General features: G+C 39.5%; 1 protein-coding gene and 1 long non-coding RNA gene across 4 annotated transcripts in view; one reads left to right on the forward strand and one right to left on the reverse strand.

Annotated features, from left to right (window-relative positions):
• fbxo8 (F-box protein 8) overlaps nt 1-20639 on the forward strand; it is a 56090-nt gene extending 35451 nt beyond the window's left edge. For all 3 annotated transcript variants that reach the window (XM_048526974.2, XM_048526976.2, XM_048526977.2), the window contains exons 3-6: nt 761-887; nt 3503-3621; nt 7622-7818; nt 13496-20639. In XM_048526974.2, the coding sequence (XP_048382931.1) occupies nt 761-887; nt 3503-3621; nt 7622-7818; nt 13496-13683 (631 nt within the window). In that variant the 3' untranslated portion in view covers nt 13684-20639. The remainder of the gene's footprint in view (nt 1-760; nt 888-3502; nt 3622-7621; nt 7819-13495) is intronic.
• On the reverse strand, nt 582-25314 carry LOC125450794 (uncharacterized). Its single transcript, XR_007247156.2, has 3 exons — nt 25115-25314; nt 2028-2131; nt 582-1468 (listed from the first exon to the last, which is right to left on the reverse strand). It is a non-coding gene; the product is annotated as an uncharacterized LOC125450794 (long non-coding RNA).
• Between the last annotated feature and the right edge of the window lie 1526 nt (nt 25315-26840).

Here is a 26840-nt window from a genome sequence, read left to right on the forward strand (position 1 = left end):
TCAGACTTATGCCATAGAAGCAATAATATTGAGGCCATTTGGTTGCATGCTACCCAGTTCAAAGCCTATCCACTGTTGCAGAATTAAAATTGGACCCATCTATTCTGGTTTTGCTGAAGTGGTCCAAAACTGATTTCATTGCCCTGCTGTTTACCATGGTATTAAATTTTATAAGTCAAATTTACTGAACATGTGGTGTAAAGTTTCACATTTTAACTTGAGGAATTTCTTCCATAATTTTAATTGCACAAATTAAAATTCATCAGTTGAAAGTTAAGCATTTTAAACATTATACACAGTCTAGACTGCACTTTTGATATTCACACTTAAGGCAAATTATTTCAAAAATATAGTTAAGCTTTACAGATAATTTAAAGTCTTTCACTTCCATTTTTATTTTTGCATAATACAATTGTATCCCTAAAAGGACATATCCAGAATTATTATTATTTCAATTTTTAGTCCAAGATAGCTTCAAGAAGAATTGAATCGTTTGTGTCAAATATTACGCATTGTAGTTATAAATATTATCAAATGAATGACAATAAATGCAAACATATATCAACTTATTTATCGTGAAACCTTTGACTATTACATAGACTTTTATCAATTTTAATGAAGATCCATTAAATAGCTTCTGCACATTTAGTATTTAATCTATGTAAAATTACTGGGAACTGTTTCATAAAACCATGTAAAAATGATTTGTTAAAGTCAAGTATTGATAAACTACCAATGTGCTGTATGGATTTTGTTTCAGGTTGTGTAAATCCACCTGGGGTCACTGTTCCATTTATTATAGAGACCATCCTTCAAATTTTAGCTACCGGAAACTCTACATGCAACTCGATGAAGGCAGCCTTACGTTCAATGCTAACCCTCATGAGGTAATTAAATGTTGAATGCCTTTTGTTGCAAGGTAATGTAAAATTTAACTTTGTCATTTGTAACGATACCTATATTTAGTCACTGATGCAGTCAACTGCCAGGATTTCACTGTTTTCTGGCTAATCTGTTATCTCAGCGTTAAATGGCTGTGGACATGCATTTCCTGTCATCCAAAAAACTTTACACAAGATCTACATGTGCTCTAACAAGTGGTCCGTACAGCCTTCTGGTGTTTGGCATCAAAAGCTAATGAATTGGTAAGTGGGACCAGGAGATGCATGAATGGCCCTCCTATAATTAATTGCACTGTGAAATACTTTTCTGCTCCACTCCCATTCAACCCCATCTCGTTCAGGTATCCTGATTGTGACCCTCCCTCCCATTTGCTTTCCCACCTCCCTGACTTACTTTTGACAACACAGCAACTAAATCAAAATTCTCCTTGTTGAACGGCGTGCCCAATTCTTCCTGGAAATGAAGCCTGAAGTCGAGTATGAAATCTACCTTTGTCCTGCTTCATCCAGAACAGGATTGCTTCTACAAATTGCTTTGGTCATCACATGTTCTTCGTAGAAATCACCTTGCAAACATAGAGTTAAATATTAAGACTTCAAATGTTCAGCAAGTGTTATAACAAAATTGATATTCAATTGCTAATTGAAATCCTATTTCTTTTACATTATGATTTATCCTACTTTAAAGTACCAATTTATGCTGAATAAACATTTTTAAATGCAATAGCACTGAAAATGTGTTTCAAGCTCTTACATAAATATATAAATGTTACCCTTATTTTACAGTTTAGGGCTTAAAATTCTAAATTTCCTCAAGTGAGGAATGAAGCAAAATTGTGTTCTTGAGATTTGAGAATTAACACTATTTGGAGTTTTCAAATGTTCATAATGTTTTACCTAAAGAATAATGAAAAATACAATTGTTATAAAGCATGACAAAACTGGATAAATTGAGCTGAATTGCCAAAAAGTCAAGATCCTGGACTTTTTGTTTTAGATTGGTATATCCTCCTTATGCCACATTATGTATTACTCCCTCTGCAGGTGAAAACATGTATTTGGTATTGCAACCCTCAATAGACTTGTGCTCATGAGGATGCTTGTGACGTGGTGGTAATGTCCTACCTGTGATCTTGGAGTCCTTGCTTTGAGTCCCACCTGCTCCAGAGGTGTGTCATAACATCCTTGGATAGAATGGTGTGGGGATAAGATAGCACTTCATTGAATTCCTACCAATGCAAAGAGGTTTGTTCGAGGTTAATTTGTACCAGGAGCAGGATATTGCCCAATTCCATTGCTATCATTCAGTCTCCCTCTATGAACATCGTGGAGGTTATCATTGACTCGAAACTGAAATGGAAAAAACATTAATTCACCAGACAAAGTTAATATAATTAGCTATTCAACTCTTTCACCAAGAGGGACAGTGGAGTAGTTGGGAGCTCCAGAAATTCTGGAATGTAATAAGTAATGTTTGAAGTTACCAACTCCATAATTTACTTGGACTTTCTGATCAGATCCTGTGAGGTTGGAGATCAGTGCAACGTTATGGTGGTGCAGATTTCTAATCCACAATTATAAGATGCTTTTAGTAAGCCAGACGGGTGCAGCTGTATATGGACAGATGGATTACAAAAGCCATTTTTAAAAGTCCTTGTCTGTGATTTGGTTATTTTCTTGGGCTTCCACACTGATGTGAAAATTTCCCATTGATGGGAAGAAACTTTGAGTTAGGTAAAAAGATGACAGAAAAGTAGGACCAGTACTCCTTTGAAAGGTCTGGTATCTGAGTGCAGGAACAGACTCTTTTCACCTTGGTTAATTTGTGTCCTTCTATACCTGGCTCCCACTGACTGCCATAGCCAGCAGCATCTAGACCTAAAGAATTATGCAGAGTACCAGTTAGTCAGAAAGAAGTGAAACTTATCCACTTGGACTCATGAGCCATCTGAATGGGGGGGAAATGACTGTTGTGACGTTGAGGTTTGAGGTTTAAGGTTTACGGAAGAGTGTTGAATTAGGATTTTTTTCTCATTCTTTATTGCAATTGTTGATGTAGGAGAGGAGTTTTGAACTTAAACTTTCTGGTCATAGGTGTTACTGCTATTACTGCACCAAGTTAGGAACAACAAGAAAATTTGTAGTTATGGCCAAGTCAGAATTTTCTTGTGATTTATATTCATTTATATTTCTCATCCCTTTCTTCATCACTCCCACAATTTAGAAGCTGTCTTGGTCCACAAAGCATTTGATAATCATCTTCATCCACACATTCTGTTCTGCAGTGTTAAATCTACCAGTGGCAATAAATGAACATATGAAAGGTTTTTCTTGGGGCTAACTACAAGGTTTTCCATAACCATCTTTTTCTGAACATGGAAGCTAAAGATAATCAGTGTTGAAGTCCACTATATGAGCAAACAGCCATAAGTATGTAAACATGCGGATCCCACCTATGCACTTTTGCTTTTTAAATTTGATTTTTAGATGTTGCTGAAAAATAATACTGCTGCTTTTGCAGAATATTTATTGATTGTGTTAAGAGAAATATATTTTTATAATGTTTAAATGCATATTACAATATATCTATTTTCTAACAGGGAATAGGCTACATTTTTCGCAAAGGCATATTGGACAATGCTCCAAAGGAAATTGCAAAGTTTATTTTCTACACAAGAACACTAAATTGGAAGAAACTTCGAATTTATTTAGATGACAGGTAACATGTTTTTAAATATGTCTGATCCCAAACCAGATGGTATTCCGAATTAGCAACAATAACTCATGTTTATCTAATGCTTTTTACATACTGAAACGTCTTGGCAAACATTCTAAAAGAAAGTCTGATAGTGATTACACAAGGAGATCTTCGTTCTGATGATTAAAGGCTTGGTCAAAGAGCTAGATTTTAAGGAAGGAAGCAAGTCAGATCAAGAGGTTTCAGGAAAGAATTCCAGAGCTATAGATCTGGGCAGTTCATACATGGCCAGCAATGGAGGAACAGTTATAGTTGGGAATTCATTGGAGGCCATAATTTGAGGAGCGCTGGAGACGTTACTGGTGATAGGAAGAGGCAGGTCCATTTAAGGATTTGAAAACAAGGCTAAACCCAAGACCTAACATGAATCAAAGAATACAAAGGTAATAGTGAAATAAAACTGGCTGCAGGTTAAGACATGGGCAACTATGTTTTTGTATGACCTGTAATTTGCAACGATTGAATGTAAGAGAATAGTCAGGAGTACATTGAAAAAGTGGAGTCTAGAAGTGATGAATGCGTGATTGATAATTTTATCAGCTGATGAGCTGAGAAGCAGCAAAGTTGGGCAATGCAGCAGAGGATACAAGTGTAATTAACAATGTAATGAGGAATGGGAGTTGCATTTGACCGGACTATATATGTATATACGACTCTTACCAAAATGTTGCCTGTTACCTGCTCGCTGAACTGCCCTAGCAAGTCACTCAGTCATAGCCAGCTACAACACTGAGTGGTTAAAGATGGAGCCCACCACCGCCCCCCACCCCCCACCCCGAGCCACCAGCACATTCTCAGTGATTTGGGATGGGCAGTAAATGGCAGCCTTGCCATTTTGGAGTCATGTCCCATAACAAAACCTTTAAAAAGACAAATTGAGGCTGACCCTGGTTTAGAAGATGAAATTGTGAGGAAATAAACTGAGAAAATTATGCTGATCAGCCTTCTCAGAACTGTGACTGAAATAAGACGTTATAGTTCTATAATTTATTCAATTTTACAAAGAAAGGGTAAATAAAAGCCAAAATAACTGTGGATGCTGTACATCAGAAACAAAAGCAGAAGTTGCTGGAAAAGCTCAACTGGTCTGTCAGTATCTGTGGAGAGAAATCAGAGTTAACCTTTCAGATCAAATGACCCTTCCTGAGAAAGAAAAGGTAAATCTGGCCATGAAGGGTTTTTGGACTTGCCAAACCAAGCTGGATCAGTCTGAGCCAGCTAACAGTTAAAAAACATGAATTTTATGTGTAAGGTCAGGGTATATACTATTATAAGCTGCAAATGTGTTGAACAGTTTCCAGACCATGACTTTCAGGCACCCATTAATGAGCTGTCCACAATTGTGTTCGTGCAGTCATGTTTTCTGAATCTCAGATTAAATTGAAAAAAAATCAAAGCAGTAGAACATGAAGCATAAAATAAACAGAACTAAGTACCAAAGCTGGCCATTTGTAATTTTTCTTTAAAATTGCAGGAAAACATGTACAATCTATTTATTTAACTCACCCTTTATAGGCAAGTAGAAGAGAAAGCAATCTGTACAATTGCATGAGCTGACTGTAAGTCATGAATATCTCATTTGAGAGTATTCCTCATATCTATTGTTGAAAAAAAATCTTCCATTGACAACTTTCTTGTAAATAATTTCCTGTAATTTCTTCTGAAAATCTACAAGATATATTTCCTAATCCAATGCTGTTATTAATTTGAGCTAGGTTTCTTTATCATTATTATTCAATTTTCTGGGCAATACTTTTGTCTTTGTTCTATCTCTCCAATTTCCTTATCCACACCCCTTCCTCACTGCTGACCTTGCTTAATGTATTCTAATTCAATATTTTACCCAAGTTACAGAATTCTTGTCTAAGTCTTGATGGTGAATTGAAAATAGCATCTTTGCTGAAAGAGACATTTGCACAAAATTTGATTCTGTTGTTGCTGATCGTGTTTATGCAGATTCACTTAATTAATTGAACACCAGAAGGGAGAAGCAATCCTTGTTGGTTTTCAAACTGGACTCTGAGGCCATTTTGTCATGTCCAACTCCTGGCAATCTCAGCATTCGGAACTGAAAGTGGATATTTCTGTGTGGCGCAGCACTTCACTTGACAAATTAATTGGAACTTTCAAAGGTGTTAAAACAAAGTGATGAACGATTGATGTAAAATATAATCTGGGAAACTATTTGTCTTGTGGCTTTATTTTTCCAGCTCATTTTCTAGTACTGATGTGCTGATTATAATAAAAGTATTCTAGATTGGATTAAGAAATGATGGGTATGAGGATGGAAATTGGAGTAAGAAACAATTCTTTCAGTGAGTTTTGTGCTTAAGTTAACATTGCAGGAATAGTCCACATCATTGCATGCCATTTCCACTAATGGGTTTCCCATTATTATTGTTCCATTCAAATATTTCCATATGCAATGTCATAATTGCAGGCTTCAGCCTCCTACATTACTTTTTCCAGCTAAAACCCATTCCTCCTCAAAATATTAGACCTTGGCCATTATGACCGCAGGCATTAACATTTCATGTTAATTTAGCACTGTTGCTAAATGCTCACCATTCAGTCCAACAATATTAATAATTTTCTGGTTTCAGCCGTTATCCAGAAGCTGCTTCTGGTTCTATTCCATACTCACTATCCACTTCAGGACACCGTATTGAAGTGTTCATTGCCATTAGATTCATTAAACACTCTTTCGTGTATTTCTCACTGTAGAAATGATTTCCACTCACAAAGTGCCTTCACCTCTTTTCACCTCACTTCTTCCTGTGCCAGGTCATGGAGCCTCTTCTACCACCTTCACCATTTTGCCATCAGCATCTGCTCTTTTTAGTAACCCTTCATTCTTTTGTTTTTCTTTCTCGTGCTCTGAGAGCATTTCATATTTTCTGAAACCCTTTAAGATTTCTTGTCTTTGTTTTACACCTTTCATCTGTCAGCTTTCCCTGTTCATGTCATGTCCTGCCCTGTTCATGAGACAGTCCTTCTAGTATTACCCTGAAAGTGAATCATCTTTCCCTTTCCAATCATTCTGACATTTTTGTTTCAGAAATTAGAACCTTGACTTTATCACCTAATTTTGTATGGTAGTCAACATCGGCTTTTTGTCTCACACCAAAGCACCCATTCAAAATTTACCAGAAGAGTCCACAGATTTTGAATTTCTTACTCCTGAAACTTTTCATCTCTGTGAACATTAGCACATCAACACTGCCTGTCTTGTTCAGCAGCAAATGCCTTCCCAGACACATTAATGGTTCGTTAGTTCTGAAATTGTTATTGTTGTTGCACTGATTAGTGAATGGAGTTACTTCCAATCAGGCTCCAAACGTGCACAATACTTTTGCACAATGTTCTGTCAAGACTGAGAAACTCTTTGGCACTACAGCTTCTGGAAGGGAAACTATTTTCTCTCCTCGACAAGTCCAGCACACAAAAGGATAATCTTTAAAGCAAGAATGTTTGGGGCTGATCTCAGACAGCATGTCTGCATACAATAGGGAGCAAAAATCTGGAACTCCCTCCTTCACACCTGTTGAGGCTAGTCCAGATAAAAATCTTCCAACTGTTAGTGATAGATTCTTGTTTGCAAGACTATTAAGTGTTGTGAAATCCAAGCAGGTAAATAGAGCTAAACTGGAGCCCAGCCGTGATTAAATTGAACAATGTAATAGGCTCAAAGAACTGAATGACCTACTCTTATTCTTAATGATTTTGCCTTCTGCTACTTCAACAATAAATGTACATTTTTTTTCTCTCTGTTTACTCCTTCTTCTACTTCTTCCACCTTTTTCTTTTCTCACAAAGCATCTTTTTTAGTTTGCTAACTCAACAGCTCACCCTACGTCCAAGTGGTACTGATGTCTGGGCTGATGGGAATATATAATGCATTACTTTTGACCCTAAGAGGTATAAGTGTTTCTTTTACAACTCAAACCTTTGCTTTCTCTAGGAGGGATGTGTTAGATGAGCTTGTGACACTGCACAATTTCAGCAATCAGTTCCTGCCTAATGCACTCAGAGAGTTCTTTCGGCACATCCATGCTCCTGAAGAACGTGGCGAGTACCTGGAGACTCTAATTACCAAATTTTCACAACGATTCTGCGCTTGTAACCCCGTCGTTACCAGAGAGCTTGGCCTAAGCCCAGGTAATAACCTTTGACCTTTCAGAAACTACTTTATTTTGTGGAGCTACACCAGACTTTGCAAAGGCCAGAACCGAAGAATTTGACTTGAATTCCTGCAGAGATTATATAAGCATGATCACTTCAACTCTTTGAAGCTGCCAAATGTTTATGGACTTTGGACCATTTAATGAAAGAAAAGAATGCGCAAGAGTTCAGGATGCAGATGACATTTTCCAATTTCAGAATCGAGGAAAAGACAGTTGATCTTGCTGTTTTAATCTATAAAGCTTTGCTTTATTGGAGAAACAGATCAAGATATGTGCATATGCTTCCACAATAGAATTAGAATGAATAAACTTTCTAACCAATTAATCAGCACTTATTAGAATATGAGAACATGGGCTAACTCAAGTTGTATTATATGGTGTTTAATGAATACCAATAACAGCATAAATCATACAAAGTAACCAGCTGTACTGGCAAATCAAATATGTAGTTCACGGGAAATTGGGGACAATATTAGATCCAACAAGGGAGTTTAAAAATTCACCACCACAACAACAACGACAGATCTGAGGATTGAGAGTAGATTAGATTTGAGCAAAGGACGGCAGAGGGATTGATTAAGACGAGAAAAACAATATGGGAGTAAGCTAGCGAGGAACATGCAAGCTGATCGTAAAATCTCCTCTAGACACGTGAAGAGAACAAGACTAGTGAAAGCAAACGTAGGTCCTTTCGGTCAGTTACAGTGGGAAATAAAGAGTTGGCAGACCAATTAAATACATATTTTGGTCTGCCTTCCTTGAGAAGGGCACAGATAACATTTCAAAATTGTTAGGGAACACCAGGTCTAGTAAGAGGAAGGAAAAACTCTGGAGAGGAAATCCGTATTATTAGGGAAATGGCATAAAGGAAATTGTTTCAATTAAAGACCCAACAAATGCCCAAAGCCTGATTAATCTATGTCCCAGCATGCTTAAGGAAGTGGCCCCAGAAGTAGTGGATGTGTTAGTGGTCATCTTTTAAGATCCCATTGACTTTGGAACAGTTCCCATAATGAAAGGTGAAATCAGAAATTACTGAAAAATCTCAGCAGGTCTGGCAGCATCTGTGGAGAGAAATCCGAGTTAACGTTTCAAGGCTGGTGACACTTTTTCAGAACAGATGATCCCATGGATTAACAGCAGCTAATGTATTCCACGTTTTTCTTTAGGAAAAGGGGTATAGAGAAAATGGGGAATTATAGTCTAGTTAGCCTAACAATAGTTACAGGAGAAATGCTACAGTCCATTATAAAAGATTTAGTAGCACAGTACTTGGAAAAACAGTGACAAGATCAGACATAATAAAATGTGAGGCTGGATGAACACAGCAGGCCCAGCAGCATCTCTGGAGCACAAAAGCTGACGTTTCGGGCCTAGACCCTTCATCAGAGAGGACAAGATCAGACAGTCGGCTTTTGATAAGGTTCCCATGTAAGACATTGACATATAAAATTAAAGTGCGCGGGATTGAGGGTAGTGTATTGACATGGAGAGAGAACTGCTTGGCAGGCAGAAAACAAAGTGTAGGAATAGACCAGTTTTGTTTTAAATGCCTTCCTGTTGTGCCATACAGGCTTCGGTGCTTGGATCCTAGCTATTCATAGTATATATCAATGATTTAGGTGCGGAAACTAAATGTAATCAAGTTTACAAATCTGCAGACAAATCAAGGTTAAGTGGGAGAGTGAACTGTGATTTAGCCAAGTGATTGAGTGAGCAAATGTATGGTGGATGAAATATAATGTGGATAAATGTAAGTCGATCCACTTGGTAGTAAAATCAAAAGGCAGATCTGAATGGCAATACACTGAGAAACAGGAGTGCAATGAAAGCTGGGTGTCCTTGTGCACCAGTCACTGAAAATAAGCATTTGGGTGCAACAAACAGTGAAGAAGGCAAATGCTGTATTGGCTTCCATAGCAAAAGGATTTGAATACAAGAGCAGGTGTACCTTGCTGTATTCGTACAGGGCCACAATGAGCCCACACCTGGAGTGTTGTGTACAGTTTTGGTCTCTTGTATCTGAGGAATGATGTTCTGGCTAGTGAGCGAGTGCAAAGAAGGTTTACCAGCCTGATCTGCAGAATGGTGGGACACTTGTATGAGGAAAGGTTGAATGGGCTAGGATTATACCTACATCACTGGAGTTCAGAAGAATGAGGGGTGGTCTTATGGAAACCTAGACAGGGTAGATGCACGAAGGATATTCCTGATGACTAGACAGACCAGAACCCAGGGTCACAGTCTGAGGATATGGGGTAAACCATTTCTGACTAAGGAGGAGAAATTTCTTCACCCAGACTGGTGAGCCTGAGAAATTCTCTGCCACAGAAAGTGGTTTTGGACATAGTTAAGAACAGGGTACTGAGTTGGATGATCATCTATAATGATATGGAGTGACAGCAGGCTTAAAGGGTCAAGTGGCCTAATTCTGCTCCTATTTATTGTTTCTATGTGTAATCTGATTAGAGTTCATTAATTAATCAGTTGTCAATGCCATAGTTGCTATTCACTCTATATTCTGCCATCCAGATGACTCTTCTGCACATGTATTGTGTTCAGAACATTTCAATTTAGGAGAAAATCTTCCCCTAGATAAATATTTCATAGTTTGAGTGCAGTTGATGCAGGTATTTTTGTTTTTAAGTAAATTTATGAAGTGCTTGTGAAAGTGCACAATGGTGTGGCAGGGGGCCGATGGCCTAGCAGTTTTATTGCTGGACTGTTAGTCCAGAGACCTAGGTAATGTTCTGGGGACCTGGGTTCAAACCCTGCCACGGCAGATTGTGAAATTTGAATTCAATAAATAGCGAGAGTTAAGAATCTAACGATGACTGCGATTCCATTGTTAATTGTCAGGAAAAACTCATCTGGTTCACAAATACCCTTTAGGGAAGGAAACAGCCATCCTTACCTGGTCTGGCCTACATGTGGTTCCAGACCCACAGCAATGTGGTTGACTCTTAATTGCCCTCTGGGAAATTAGGGATGTGCAATAAATGCTGCCTAGCCTGTGACACCCCTCGCCCAGGAATGAATAAAGAAAACACAATGTTGCAGTATCATGCAACATTGAGCTTGGCTCAAATGAGAGTTTTCACACTGTGGTTTAAGTATATCATGAAACTAGCCAGAATTCCTTCACATCAGTGCAATGAGTCAGTAGTGCCATTAGGTGATTTATTGTTGCTTTCTTGCAAAACCCAAACCCCAAGAGCAGATTAACTAATTTTGATACAAGTGTGCTTCGCCAGTTTAAGGAGTAGGCCTCGCCAATCATTTAAATTCAAAGGGTTCTACAGAATCTTCTACAGTCCATACCACCAGAGGATTCCTCATAAAATAAATGGCTGATCAGGGAATTAAGAGCAGAATCCGCAAAAATTTCAGCCATTCCTGTGGAAGGACTGAAAGGCAGTAACTGTTAGCTGAGCAATCATCAGAAGACTAATTTGTTAATAGAGTGCCAAATCGTATATTACCCATAATTGAGTTTTATTGTTCAAAAAATTAATTAAACTACTAATCATTAAACCTATCAGTGGCATTGAAATAATCTAAGGATTTAGGGGTTCAATGTAAATTGAGAAACATGTTCAGATTCTACACAGGAATGCCTTGACTTTTTAAGTCTCATAGTAGAACATAAACACAGATATGAATTATTTGGGACAAAACTTTCTACTTAAAAATCAACCCAGAGAGTTTAAAAACCAGCCAGGATACAAGGCCCGCTATATTTTAACAGTTTAAATCATACATCATCATTTTTTTCTTTAATCGAAGACATGAAAAATAGAATGAAGCTGATTGCCTGACCTCATAATTTGTCTTATAAATTGTACAACTGGTTACAATTTTTTTTATGACATGCAAGTTGCCTGCCCAGTTGTCACTCTAGGTTTCTATTGCAGGTTGGCATGAGCTACTCAATACCAGAGAAGTTATGAATGGAGCCTACAATGAGCCCATCAGCAGTTTCAGGGTGTGAGAGCGAATGGCACTGTCCTGACGAGCTCCTTTATCATTGTCCTGGGCTGCAATGATTTCCCTTTAGCAATCTATGCTTTATCCCCTGTGTGTTCTGTATGATTCTAGTCATTTGAAGGGTTTCCCCCCGACCCTCATTGACTATCAGCTATGTTTGCTGCCATGGTATAATATTCAATTAAGGGCTGACTTAAGAGATTAAAGACAACTTCAACTTTCACCTTAAATTCAGTTCTTACATCTCAGTTGCTTTTCTGGACTCAATAACATTGTCTTACCCCTTTAGCTTATGCCATTATATTAAGGTGCGTGTGACAATTTATAGTGCTTGAATGACAAATAGGCTTCGCTGTTTCAAGGATCAGAGGTTTAGGCCATAATGTATGTTTCTTTTACAATATGATTCTATGCTGCTGGATTTGGATTGGCTAACTTCCTTCAGGTTTGGGTATATGTATAAGACAAGACAGTGTGGAGCTGGAGGAACACATTAGGCCAGACAGCATCAGAGGAGCAGGAAAGTTGATGTTTTCGGTCAGGACCCTTCTGAATGGTCCTGACACGAAACATCAATTTTCCTACTCCCCTGATGCTGCCTGGCCTGATGTGTTCCTCCAGCTCCACTCTGCGTTGTCTCTGACTCCAGCATCGGCAGTTCGTACTACCTCCAAATTGTATATGTACAAAGATGTTCAAAACAAAATTCCTCCATGCTAGTGCGGAACAGAGCTCACAAGGCATGCAACCCAAACACAAACATGTTGTGAACCCTTGATTTGTCGACATTTACCCTTCTCAGAGTATTAACTCCATTGGAAGCATTGAACTTTTTCCTGTAGTTTCTGTTTTAACCTCATTATAGCACTTTGAATATAATGCCTTCAAGTAGTTGCTAAGTCATAAGTGTCAGATTTCCCTCCTAAATTTATCCATCTCATGTTTTCCTTTAAATCTACATTTTGGCTATTCATTTGGTCACTTGTAGTTTTCCAAGGCAAACTTCTGTTTCACAATTCTTCAATAAAATGTCTTGGGATTGCATTAAATCTGATGATTTAAATGGTGGTTTCTGTGCAATGTGCATCAGGATAGTATGGTTTCCTGTTGGATCACCTCCTCCAGAAGATTGAATGATTTCTGACTGAGATAGGCAGTGTACTTTTTGTCATGCTGAAGCCATTGCAGTTGTATGTGACAGGCTACATGGACCTTGCCTCCTATATGATGCATTTGTTCTCTAACTCAGTCAAGAGCCACAGCAGCTTAACTTTTGAAGGCGCTCAGAGAGTCACATCCACTGCTGCATCTAGCAATGTGTTCCACAGGTCACAAATCCCTAGGAACTGCCAGACATCTATTCTGGCCCTAGTATAATTTAAATAAACTGATAAAAAGATTTTTTGTTCATTTCAGTACGAAGTTAGAAGGCTCTTAATTAAAATGGTGTCAGTAAGATACAAAGCTGGAATCCGACTTTCACTGCCAAAATTAACAGGTATCATCTGTTGATGAAATGGAAAAATCAGCTTTTGTCTGAAATGCTCCTGTAATGATACTACTGCCCAACATTTTCATTAGCAAGGCAACAGTTCAGTAGTTTCGACATCTCCTGTAACGCTGAATTATATAAATTAACAACAAATTCTGTTTCTGTTGTACAGATGCTGTGTATGTTCTTTGCTATTCTTTGATCCTGCTTTCCATCGATTTGAATAGTCCACATGTGAAGAACAAGATGTCCAAGCGGGAGTTCATCAGGAACACTCGTCGGGCTGCCCACAATATTAGTGAGGATTTTGTGGGACATTTGTATGACAATATCTACCTTGTTGGTCATGTGGCTGCCTAAATGCACCACTAACAAAACCTATAGAACATGAGAGTCAAACCTATAAAGTTGCACAATGATGTATTTGACCTTTTGTAAACACGAGGATTATTTTAGTGCTGGCCATTGTAACCTCTGTGTACAATCAGAACTTTTTTGTGTTTTCCATCTTGCGTTTGTTAGCACTTTGATAACTGACTACCCATTTGTGTTTAATATTATTTTAGTTATCATGAGTTGCATATTATAGTGCCAATGACTGATGCAACATTTTAGAAGGTAAATTAACCTATAACTGGCATAAAAAGTATAAGGACCACAAAGTCTTCAGAAATTGTGGTTGGGTTTACAGATTAAGTGGGACTATGAATTCCCTAACTTTTTTTTGTTTATTTTTATTGCATGTGATGTGTGTAAATGAAAAATGAGAGATTTATAATCATATAATTATTTTATTGTGAAGTGTTTTAACTAAAAGATTTTCCTCTGTACAAATTAGGTGGCTACTTTCTCTTTATTGAATTAGAACTTTTATGTTACAGAAGAAGGAGAAAAAAAAAGCACTTTGTTTTGCATTTTTTGACATATGAAATAGTTAGAACATGAATGTTTGTTTCCCCCATGGGTTAATCTCTTACCCAACTTAGACTTGCAGAAGACATTATTTTTCAATTAGAATCCAGTCTTGAAAGAACACTATTTAAACTGTTGTCAAAACATTATTGAAACTTTACCAAGTGTGCTGGTGTAAAGGACTGCTTGAGTAATTAGTAACTTGTATGAAATCCTAGTTAAACTTTCTCAAAACACATTTTTTCTCTGTTTTCTTTTAAAGCATCTATTCTTACTTAGTACTATTTTAGTAGGAAGATATTTTAAGTATTAACTGGCACGCAAGGAAGTAGGCATTTTATTCAAATCAATCATGTGATGTTTAAGCCAGTTATTATTTGAGTTGGTTCTTGGTTGCAAGATAATCACCTAGTTCAATGAATAGCCTTTACAGGAGCATAGAGCATTCCACGTTAGATGTCTGGTCTATGCTTGGCTAACTGTTCTTAGCCATTATGTGAGTGAGAGTATTTAAAATTGGCTTTGGCCAAGTCGACAAGGAAACAATTATCTGGCGTTTCCATGACATGTGTCCAGAAATTATTGAGTTATGTGCGCCTGAATGCAAGCATAGAGACAGGCTTGATTGTGGTGCACCATGTAGTTAAATAGCCCATCGTGCAGTCAGCCGGAAGCCTGCCGTAAATAATGGCTTCGAGGACAGTAGATCAGAAAATACGCTATCTTCACAGAGTCCATACTTGCACGTGGCATTAAACTGAGGGGAGGAAAGACTTTTTGGAAAAAATATAAAAACTGATTTCTGAAAATATTTTTGACTAAATTGAAGCCTGGATTCTAAGGATCATATTTTATGCAGCAGAAACAATTCTCATGTTAAAACATCCATTGCTGCTGTAAAGTTTTTACGTGTATTTCAATGGTCACTATAAAGAGGAAGGCAAAAATTAATTTGGAATTTATCATCTACATTATAGTCCCTCCCAATGTCACTGATAAATATTCTATCAAGGAGTGATTTTATGTTGTGAAGTGCCATTTGATTTAAGAAAAGCACATATGATTGTTGGGGTTAGGGTCCAAAATAGTATTATTTTAATTGCTTCTCTATAATGCACTGAAATGGTCTTTGTTTTTCCATGTAGTATGTTTCCAGTTCAATAATGCAAATATTATATCATTCTACTATTCCAATGACCCCTGAACATTTACCATTAGTACACTGTATAGTTCAATGTAGACAAATTACTGTTTAGGTGCATGAAAGGCAGTGCACCAACAAACAAATGAAAAAATAATATTTAAGGCAGTGTATCTGGCAAAGACCCACCATACTTTCTCTGGAACTTGAGTTTCTACTTAGCCCAATCCCTTAACGTGCAAATATTTTGGTTGGCTGAAGGGCTTCTGTGTAAAGTAGATTTTGGCAAGCTCAACCTTGTCTTCAGTGAGTACAGTTCATAATCCTACAGCACAAAATAGCCACAACTTACCCCACATTGGGCAATAGCCACGCACTTATGAAATGTATTCACTGTTGCAATGTTCGAGAAACAGTTTATCCGGTCTTGTCGAGTCATACAGAACAGAAACAGAACCTTCAATCCAACTAGTCAATGCCGACCATGTTCCCAAATTAAATTAGTTACACTTTGCCTGCGTTTGGCCCATATGCCTCTAAAATCTTCCTATTTGTGTACTTATCCAAATGTCTTTTAAATGTTGTAACTGTACGCATCCACCACTTCCTCTGGCAGTTCAATCCAAACAAGAACCACTTTTTTCTTAGTTGATGACCTATCCTTTTTAAACTTGCTCCTGTCACCTTAAAAGTATGCTTTCTAGTTTTGAACTCTGCCCACCCTTGGGAAAAGACCCTTGCTTATTCACCTTATCTGTGCCCCTCATGATTCTGAGCGAAGAGGCCTGAATTTTCTCACGGTCTACAGAATCCCAATGTTTGGCCAAATTATTGCCCCAAACCATCACCTGTCAGCAACAAGACAGGACCAGGAACTTTCCCAGGGATCACCGGACTTGCTGTTCATTTGAGAATGGATAGCTAGTTTAGGCAGACCATTGAGTGGGCTCCGCTTGGCCATATTGAGGTCTGTGAGGGTACTTCAACTTGCGACCAATGATAATCCCTCAAAGATAAACCTCACCAGATAGATGAGGGAATTTGTGGGACCACCCTTTCCATTAACAAACTTGCCATTTGTGCAATCAGGCTTGGATTCTCTGTGTCTTCTGCAGCCCCTCCCTGACCATGCACTGAAATACAGTTCAACCATTGGCATGGTGCCAACAAAGGTACAAGCTTCCCCTAATTGGGATGGTAATGATGCATATTAGTTGCCAAGTATGTGGGAAACCAGTCTTCACAGGCCACCTCAAGAAAGATCCCATCAGTGGAAGTTCATTTAGTTAACAAGTTACCATCCCAAACACCTACCCACTTTTCCAACAATGGAGAAGGAAAATTCAGCCTGCGTTGCATTTAGCACATATTGCAGAAGAAGCATGATTCACCGCTGCCGTCGCCATCACTTTTCTTGTAATTTGAAAGTTTTGTTGTACAGTCTCCTTGAGCTCTACTGGTTGCAGCACATGATAATCATATCCGTTTAAGGGTTGAATTAAAAAGTTAAATGGCAGAATATGTCAAGTGACATGGTAATGTCATCTTACAAAGTAGTGGTGGAAGGTGGTTTCTATTTCCTAAGACCAGCTTTCCTATATGAAAGCCATTTATCTGAGATTTCTCTGTATGAATCATGAGAGTAGGACTTTTAAGGTGACTAAAATGTAGCAATTGAAAATTAATCGTGACCTGGTTTCTCCATGCTGCAAAATTGTAGAAATGCAAAATCAAATCAAAGCATAATAGAAAATATTGATCAAATCCACTTCTCAAATTTCACATTGCTGTAACTGAAATGTATTTTTATTTGAATTGAGTTGGCAAATGCTGTTTTGTGCAGGAGTTTATTGTAGAATTATCTTAATTGAATATTTTATGTAAATTTCTTAATCCACATTTGTCTGTTGACAATTGCTGCTGTCATGTTTTACAGATAGCAACCTTCTGTAAATCTAGCCCCGGATGCAAAATATAATGGTGAGGGTAAAATTGCTTTTTAGATTTTTAAATACAATTGTAGTTGGCCTTGAATAAGATTTTTTTTTACACATAATCTTTTGTCGATTGTAAATAATAGACTTACGTAAGTCAGGTTTTATATTAAGAACATAGGAATTACTTGACAATAGAGGACCAGGGTCCATCTCTGTTTTTCCTTCTACAATCCTGATAGCTGTATGATTTAGTGATGAAGAAGTTCTTGACTAATCATTAGCAATCAGTCTCTATTAATTAGCCTAAAGAAGACTGCAAAATGAGATAGGAAAACCCTATTGATAGCTTTGAGAACATCAGACCAAAGTCACCTTGCTTCCATCCACGCATACTCTTCCACTCAGTTGTCAAAATAATGATTTGAAGAAAATATTGGCCAAACATCTGCACTCTCTACTTGGTCAACTTCTGATTTTTCCTTCCGTGTGAACAATTTGGAGTAAAATTATGGCTTGGTGAATGCAATCTTTTTATGTGCTGAATCCATAACAAAGAAATAATGTGCTAAAGAAGAACACATTCTTTATTACTAATTTAACAAATGCAAATCCTCAAAGTGAAGCCATGCCTGTTGCTGAGTTTAAGGTGATTATTCTGTCACTTAGTCTATAGGAGTCAATAGTCAGTAATATGTCACATTGTTTGTTTCTCTCCAAGTGTTCAGCAGTTGGTACTGAGGTCGCAGCAGTGAAGATTGACTGCTCAAGAGCCCTAGCTTGTCCTGAACCTATTTAGCAAGGGTCATTTTCTCAAGAACGTGTTTACAGTTTGTTTTATACGTCACATGCCCTGCAACATTTTGATTACATAAGATTGACTGTAATGCAAAATGAAAGACACTGGCCAATTTTGGGGTTTCATTTTGTCAATAATATGAAAAGAGTTTTGCTGTAGTCTAATGTACCAATCTTCCAGTTAAAAGACTGTAACTGCACTTTGTGCCATGACTTGAAGAAATGACGCCATTTTGAAAGTTGACAAAAAGATTCCAGAATGAATTTCCAATAAATAAAATTGAAGATAAGGCATCCGTAATGTAAAAACTGCTGTGAAGTGACATTCCCAAAGATTTGATGCAGTCATTTCATTGCTTCAAAATGCTGAACAAAATATTTACCAGGGAACCCCATCCATTGTTACTGATCCTGTCCTAATGGTATTTTGGATAGAAACTGTGTGATATGCCCTAATGTTGCACGTCCTGATACTGTATGTCCCAACAGAAATAATAAACTCATTCACTTCTAGTAGGGAATTGAATTTCCTATTTTACAGCTTCATTTTGCAGCTTAATGCAAGGTTCAGTAATACTGACTACAGTGCAGGGAATGTTCTTTTTAACAAGCATATAAATCCAAATTTACCCATCTCTGATCCTCATTGGATATGTAATTTTAGATCAACTGTATTTTGGAGATTAGATTTGAGGTTAACTAAATATCCTGAAAACATCCATATTGGGTCCAGATGCAACTAAATCAATGTTTGATAATTGGGGAATCTTATTGCGATGCAAAAAATTGTTCCCACTCTACTTTTGTTTGCAGGCTTTGTCTTAAAATTACATAACCAATCTGATATTATTTAAAAATTATGGTAGGAAACATAGTTTCAAAATGCAGTCAGCCGCACAGGAAATCTGATGTTTAGGCATCAGTGGAGTTTACAGAGTTAACTGTGGTACACAGTAACAGGGTAGTGCTTAAAAACAAAAAAAAATGACTGTTGTACTGTCTCAGATACAGAATCATTTTTAAAATCCTACATGTTGTAATGGAACACCGCTTCTTGAATGATCTTCTATAAATTGAAAGCTATGTATAAAATACCATCCAAAGATCTGCTTTTGAAACATTTGGTTTTATTTAAAAGATACAACACCACAGATTTTCATTTCTAATTAGTCTTTTGTATAAACAAACTATATTTTAATATTTAGTGCTGCTTAGTATTTGTGCAGCAATAAATCATGCCTTTTTTAAATACTTGATTGGAGAAAACTATTGCATTACAATGATTTGTCACGTGCTAAGAAATACTCTTAGTAACGTTGCAAGCCCTTTGTGTGCTTCAAGTAATTCTTTTTTGTATCCTTTTTGAAGTTGACGTATGAATAGCTCTGATGAGGATTTCCTCTGCACTGGTTATAGCAGCATCATAGACATTTTTGTATATATAGCTATCACTTTTGTTACACTTCTCGCATCACAGAGAAAACTTTCCTCTAAGGTGGAATATTTTACATCATGTTTCCTATGGTCCACTTTATGTGATTTAAAAGCTGCGATTTTATGGCCGAGAAGATTTTATGCCTGAAACGTGAAGCATCTTCAAGTGTGTATTTTCACTGTAAATCTATTCGTCTGGACTTATAGACTAACAATCTTTAAGACAAGGCGTTGAATGTATAGGATTTTCTTTTAAATGGCTGGAAGGAAGCTTGGTTTAATGGCACTAAATATTTGCCATTTTTACACTTGTTAATGATATTTACTTTGAGGTTTATACCTTTATGTTAAAAAACTACTTGTTAAATTGGTATTTTGTTTTTTGTGCGATATTAAAAAAAACTTACGTTCAGCAGAAAATCAATTCAGGTACCAGCTTTACAATTTTAGTTCAATGTTTACAAAGGAATTCTAATTAATTTGTACTTTAACAGTGAGAATATTGGAGAGAATTATTTTGACAATGTTCAAGGATATTAAAACTTTTGTTTGGCAATTCACTATGTATCTCATGCTTTTACTTTGTCAATTGTATAATAAATGCCTAGTTTCATGCCAAGTAGAATTTCTTCAAAAAAAGTTCCTACAAGCATGAAAAAGTGATATGATTCAATTCTGCATTATATCCAATTTTATATTTAAACTTGCTCATTTTATGTAATTTTAAGACGCATGTTTAAAGTTACTGGAAAATACCTTTTGTTTAAGGCCTCTTTGTGAACTTCCTTAAACTAAACATTAGCGCACACAATAGAATGGTCTTGATAGAAGGAAAATAATTCATTGTTGAAACACTATGCACTTAAAATAATTGTCCTTTAATTTTGGTAACTGTGCACGCTACCCATCTATTTATGGTTTACACAGGTTAATAACAGTGAAGATGCTTTCTAGTTTCTTGTGTCACTTTTTGTACGGAGTGCAATCTGTCAATTTGCACACAATTAAAGTTGATCTTGAAGTGTTATCCCAGTGTATGTTTTTTTACCATGTGCCATTCCAATTTTGCTGATAGTAGGATATTTGAGCTCAATTAATTTGATTATAATGAATGAAAAGAACGTTACTGAAGAATGGGATACAAAATTATTCAGGAATTTATTAAAGATCTTCTCATTGTAAAGTTGTTTACTGCCTGACACACAAATATATTTAAGCTCAAAATGGTCAGTTTATGAATGATCTTATACTGAAGTAGGGATTTAAAAGCTGTTCCCAGTGCTTTTTAAACTCTTAATAGGAAGACCAATTTAGTTTCTGTCTGGAGCAGGGCTATCCGGGCTGTGACCCTAACCTTTGGTAATTCAGCCCTCCCAGGCAACTCAGTCTTATTTACATTTGCACTATTTGTTGATTTTTTTTCCAACAGCAAGGAACTTTGGAAAGTGTCTCTCTCACACAGCCTGTATTCAACCCATGGTAGATACCCAGGCAATTCTTGATAGTATAACTCTGAGCATCCCTCCAGTCAAAAGTATGTCACAGCTTTAAAGCTTACCAGGAGAATTTCTTAATTTTACAGGAATAAACTATTTTAGTGGTTATCTTACAGAGTGCCTAGATTATCTGTATTGAAAAATTCAGTTTGCAACCAAATATGCTGTGTGTAATGATTTTTTTTTAAATCAGGAGTGGGCTGCAGTTGTATATTTATAACTTTTAGAACAAAAGCCACTTCTTGGATACAATCTTAACTTTAGTGATATATTTAAATAAAGCTAAAATGTAGGCGATTCCTGGGAGGCTGTCGTACAGCACCTGCTAATTATAATAAAACTTGCATTTTGTGCTAATTTGTCATTGCTTCACGATGCCCACATTCAATATGAAGTTACTTGACAAAACCTGAGCGGAAAAGACTATTGAAATCAGAAGGTGACTTTTTCTTGGGATGAGTGATGGGGACATTACAGCCAAAATTAAGCATTTTTACAATTTGATTTTAGTACTAATCTCATTATATGCCGGCATATAACAAAAGTGGGTGGTGAGCAGGTATCTGCATAAACAAATTTGACCAACTCTGAAATTGTATGTTTTCAAGTGTGAAAATTAAACGGTCATCATTCATGCGTTTGGGTACAGTGACATTGTTTCTGCTTTTCATTAGTGATGGCTGCATTCATGCAGATTTGGATCATTTGCTAGATAGCTTCATTAGTGTACAGGAGAGGCCCTTCAGCCCATTGAGTTGGTACTGCCAACACAATACACTACTACCTACACTAGTCACATTTTCTTGCACTAGGCCCATATCCTTGAATGCTATGCCACTTAAAGTGTTCATCCAGATATTTTTTAAAAAAAGTTCTGAAGTCACTTGCCTCAACCTCTGCATATACATATGTGGATTCACTTAAAATGAATGTCTGTCAGAAAAAGTTGTTGAGCAACACAGTTTTGCTCAGAAACCAGTCAGCAAGTCAGAGCACTCCTACACTATAACAGTTTAGTGGGGGTAGTTGAGAATGGACAGCAATCAGAAATTACATAATCTCATGGAATGGTGTAGGAGGCTCGAAGGGCTGAGTGGTCTACTCCTGCAACTAATTCTTAAGTTTGTAAGGAGAATGCTGTCTTGTACTCTTTCCCCAACCCCCACCCCCTTAACTGCATCCTAACAATCCTGAGGCTGTCTCGTCATCGCTGAGGCCAGACGCCTACTCTCCGACACCACCTCCTACCGCCCCCTCGATCATGACCCCACACCCGAGCACCAAACCATCATCTCCAACACCATTCACGACCTCATTACCTCAGAGGACCTCCCACACACAGTCTCCAACCTCATTGTTCCCCAACCCCGCACGGCCCGTTTCTATCTCCTTCCCAAAATCCACAAACCTGCCTGCCCTGGTCGACCCATCGTCTCAGCCTGCTCCTGCCCCACCGAACTCATCTCCACCTATCTGGACTCCATTTTCTCCCCTTTGGTCCAGGAACTCCCCACCTACGTCCGTGACACCATCCACGCCCTCCACCTCCTCCAGGACTTCCAATTCCCTGGCCCCCAACACCTCATATTCACCATGGACGTCCAGTCCCTATACACCTGCATTCCGCATGCAGATGGCCTCAAGGCCCTCCGCTTCTTCCTGTCCCGCAGGCCCGACCAGTCCCCCTCCACCGACACTCTCATCCGCCTAGCTGAACTCGTCCTCACCCTCAACAACTTCTCTTTTGACTCCTCCCACTTCCTACAGACTAAGGGGGTGGCCATGGGCACCCGCATGGGCCCCAGCTATGCCTGCCTCTTTGTAGGTTACGTGGAACAGTCTCTCCTCCGCACCTACACAGGCCCCAAACCCCACCTCTTCCTCCGGTACATTGATGACTGTATCGGCGCCGCCTCTTGCTCCCCAGAGGAGCTCGAACAGTTCATCCACTTCACCAACACCTTCCACCCCAACCTTCAGTTCACCTGGGCCATCTCCGGCACATCCCTCACCTTCCTGGACCTCTCAGTCTCCATCTCAGGCAACCAGCTTGTAACTGATGTCCATTTCAAGCCCACCGACTCCCACAGCTACCTAGAATACACCTCCTCCCACCCACCCTCCTGCAAAAATTCCATCCCCTATTCCCAATTCCTCCGCCTCCGCCGCATCTGCTCCCACGATAAGACATTCCACTCCCGCACATCCCAGATGTCCAAGTTCTTTAAGGACCGCAACTTTCCCCCCACAGTGATTGAGAACGCCCTTGACCACATCTCCCGTATTTCCCGCAACACATCCCTCACACCCCGCCCCCGCCACAATCGCCCAAAGAGGATCCCCCTCGTTCTCACACACCACCCTACCAACCTCCGGATACAACGCATCATCCTCTGACACTTTCGCCATTTACAATCCGACCCCACCACCCAAGACATTTTTCCATCCCCACCCCTGTCTGCTTTCCGGAGAGACCACTCTCTCCGTGACTCCCTTGTTCGCTCCACACTGCCCTCCAACCCCACCACACCCGGCACCTTCCCCTGCAACCGCAGGAAATGCTACACTTGCCCCCACACCTCCTCCCTCACCCCTATCCCAGGCCCCAAGATGACATTCCACATTAAGCAGAGATTCACCTGCACATCTGCCAATGTGGTATACTGCATCCATGGTACCCGGTGCGGCTTCTTCTACATTGGGGAAACCAAGCGGAGGCTTGGAGACCGCTTTGCAGAACACCTCTGCTCAGCTCGCAACAAACAACTGCACCTCCCAGTTGCAAACCATTTCCACTCCCCCTCCCATTCTCTAGATGACATGTCCATCATGGGCCTCCTGCAGTGCCACAATGATGCCACCCGAAGGTTGCAGGAACAGCAACTCATATTCCGCCTGGGAACCCTGCAGCCTAATGGTATCAATGTGGACTTCACCAGTTTCAAAATCTCCCCTTCCCCTACTGCATCCCAAAACCAGCCCACTTCGTCCCCTCCCCCCACTGCACCACACAACCAGCCCAGCTCTTGCCCCCCACCCACTGCATCCCAAAACCAGTCCAACCTGTCTCTGCCTCCCTAACCGGTTCTTCCTCTCACCCATCCCTTCCTCCCACCCCAAGCTGCACCCCCATCTACCTACTAACCTCATCCCACCTCCTTGACCTGTCCGTCTTCCCTGGACTGACCTATCCCCTCCCCACCTATACTCTCTCCACCTATCTTCTTTATTCTCCATCTTCGGTCTGCCTCCCCCTCTCTCCCTATTTATTCCAGTTCCCTCTCCCCATCCCCCTCTCTGATGAAGGGTCTAGGCCCGAAACGTCAGCTTTTGTGCTCCTGAGATGCTGCTTGGCCTGCTGTGTTCATCCAGCCTCACATTTTATTATCTTGGAATTCTCCAGCATCTGCAGTTCCCATTATCGCTGTCTCGTCAGTGTTTACTGACAATCTGTCCCACCCAGCATTGCTCAATAAAACATTCCAAGTCCCCAGCAGAATTGTTATGATAGAGAAGAAGTCTATTCAGCACGTTTTGTCTGCTCTTCCTTGCCATTCTGTCTTAAATGGCCGAGTTGAATCTGCCTCCACAACATGCAACGTATTTCACATCCCAAGCACTGAAAATATTTCCCCTGGTACGCATGTTGCTTCCATTGACAAACAGTTCAAAGCCCTGAAGTTCCTAATGCTTTCACCATTAGGAACAAATCTTCCCTATCTGTTTCTATGTCAATACCGCTAATGATTTTGAATATTTCAACAAATATTCTTTTCTTCAAAGAGTACTGTCCCCGAACTCTGCAATCTGTCTTGGTAAATTTAGTTCTCAGCCCTGGGACCATTTTCAGGCATCGTTTCCCCATTTTGACACCATTCACTCATTTTGCAAACTGTCGAGCCCAAACTGCTGCAGAAAAGTGTTCTTTTCCAAGTTTAACAAAACTACTTTGTTCTTGCATTATGTGCGCCAATCGATAAAGCCCATTGTACTGTACACTCTGACTGGCCTCTCAACGTGTCCCGCCAGCTTCAATGACCCCTACACCCCGTTTCAGAGTTGCACTGTTCATTTACCTGACAGTTTGACCACTTGTTTCTCCAAACAGCCTGTGTCCTTTAGAAGTTCCACACTACCCTCCTCGCATTTTGCGATGCTGCCAGGTTTGGCATGGCCCGCATTTCCAGCCAAGTGAGTATGGGGACTGAGATGAATTGGATTCTGAACCGGAGAGAGAGTGTGAACCTGGTGCCGGGGGGAGTCGTCCTGATCGCCTCCTGGGTTTCTGGGGGGAGCATGATTTGGGAATGAGGGGACTCTGAGGCGAAGGATAAGGCGAGAGGAGGGGTGGCGGTGAATGTTTTCGAGAGGGCTGGGGAAGTGGGATTGTACTGGGCAGAGGCAGTGCAGAGTGGAGCGTTTAACAAGTCGGTTTTAAATAAAAACGAGTGAACGAGCTGAGAGGAGCTGGAGGGCATGGGGCAGGGAGACAAGCGTAAGGATTAGAGGGACTTTAGGCATGGCATAATTAGGTTTAACAACACCTTTACGCCCGAAATTGCTATATTACACCGTGATTCCTTTACGCACCTATTAGGAGTGTCTCTGGGCTCCAATACAAGGGGACAATGATTGAATCAAACTGAAATATGCACAGGCTGCGGGGAGGGAGGGAACTTTCACCGTGAGTTGGGATCCCACACAATCGAAGAATTTACAGTACTGCGTTCCTGCTTGCTGAGTTTGAACGGAGGTTATTCGGTCACCTGAAACACGTTTGAATATGACGGTCATCATGTGGGTTCCACCTGTAGGGGACTGTTTGGAATGATGGCGAGACGAAGCACCGTCAACAGAAAGACCCATCAAAGACTTAATTTCCAGGACAATCCGCCATCCTATTATCCCAGTTCCAGACTCCATTCTCCCAGCAGACGTGATAAGATGCCTTGAACAGTGTTATCAGTGAGCAGAGATGTGCACTGTAAGTGCCCCTAACCCTGCACTACCTGAACAACAAATACAATTTGCATCACCAGCAATGGCTCTGCGTTGGTTTCGGGCACCGGCCCGAACCTGCGCCGCAATACGATTCGGGAAGATGTTCCCAGTTTCCAGTCTCCCTCAAAATGCCGCGGCTCGTTCGTGGATGAGTAACTAGAGCGAGTGCGCTGCTTACTAACCGGCCTCAGGACAAAGCAAAGCGAAATCCAGACCAACTGCAGGAGATGTATTACTTCGCATATCGCTAAAGTCACGGTATCATGAGGAAAACGCCCTCTGTTCAACTTCATGTAGGAACAAGCGGTAGGCCATTCAGCCCTTCGAGTCTGTTCCGCCAGTCAATGATATCGTAGCTGGCTTATGGCCTGATTTCATAAACTGCCTTCGGCTCATAGCAGCTTTGCTTAACGAAAATAATCTAGCTCAGGTTTAAAATCAATAATAATAAAATCAATAAATTAAAATCCTGCATCCATTGCCATTTGTGTCAGAGTGCGTAGAAGTTCTTCCTAAAATCTCTCATGAATGGTTTGTCCTTAATTTCTCAGACTGTGCCCTTATTTCGAGAATCCCCAATGGAAATAATGTATCCACTGGTATTTTTCCTGTTAATATCTTGAAGACTTTGATGAGATCATCCCCTAACTTTCTATATCCTAGAGGAAACAAGCCTGATTTGTATAAATCTCTCCACATTAACTTAATCATGAAGTCCAGGTATTGCGTGGAAGTAATCTGATTTTTAAAACACATTCCAATCACCTATAGTGATTGTTTCATTAGAGCAAAACGCTGCGG

Source organism: Stegostoma tigrinum, chromosome 3 (genome assembly GCF_030684315.1).
Source record: "Stegostoma tigrinum isolate sSteTig4 chromosome 3, sSteTig4.hap1, whole genome shotgun sequence".
NCBI lineage: Eukaryota > Metazoa > Chordata > Chondrichthyes > Orectolobiformes > Stegostomatidae > Stegostoma > Stegostoma tigrinum.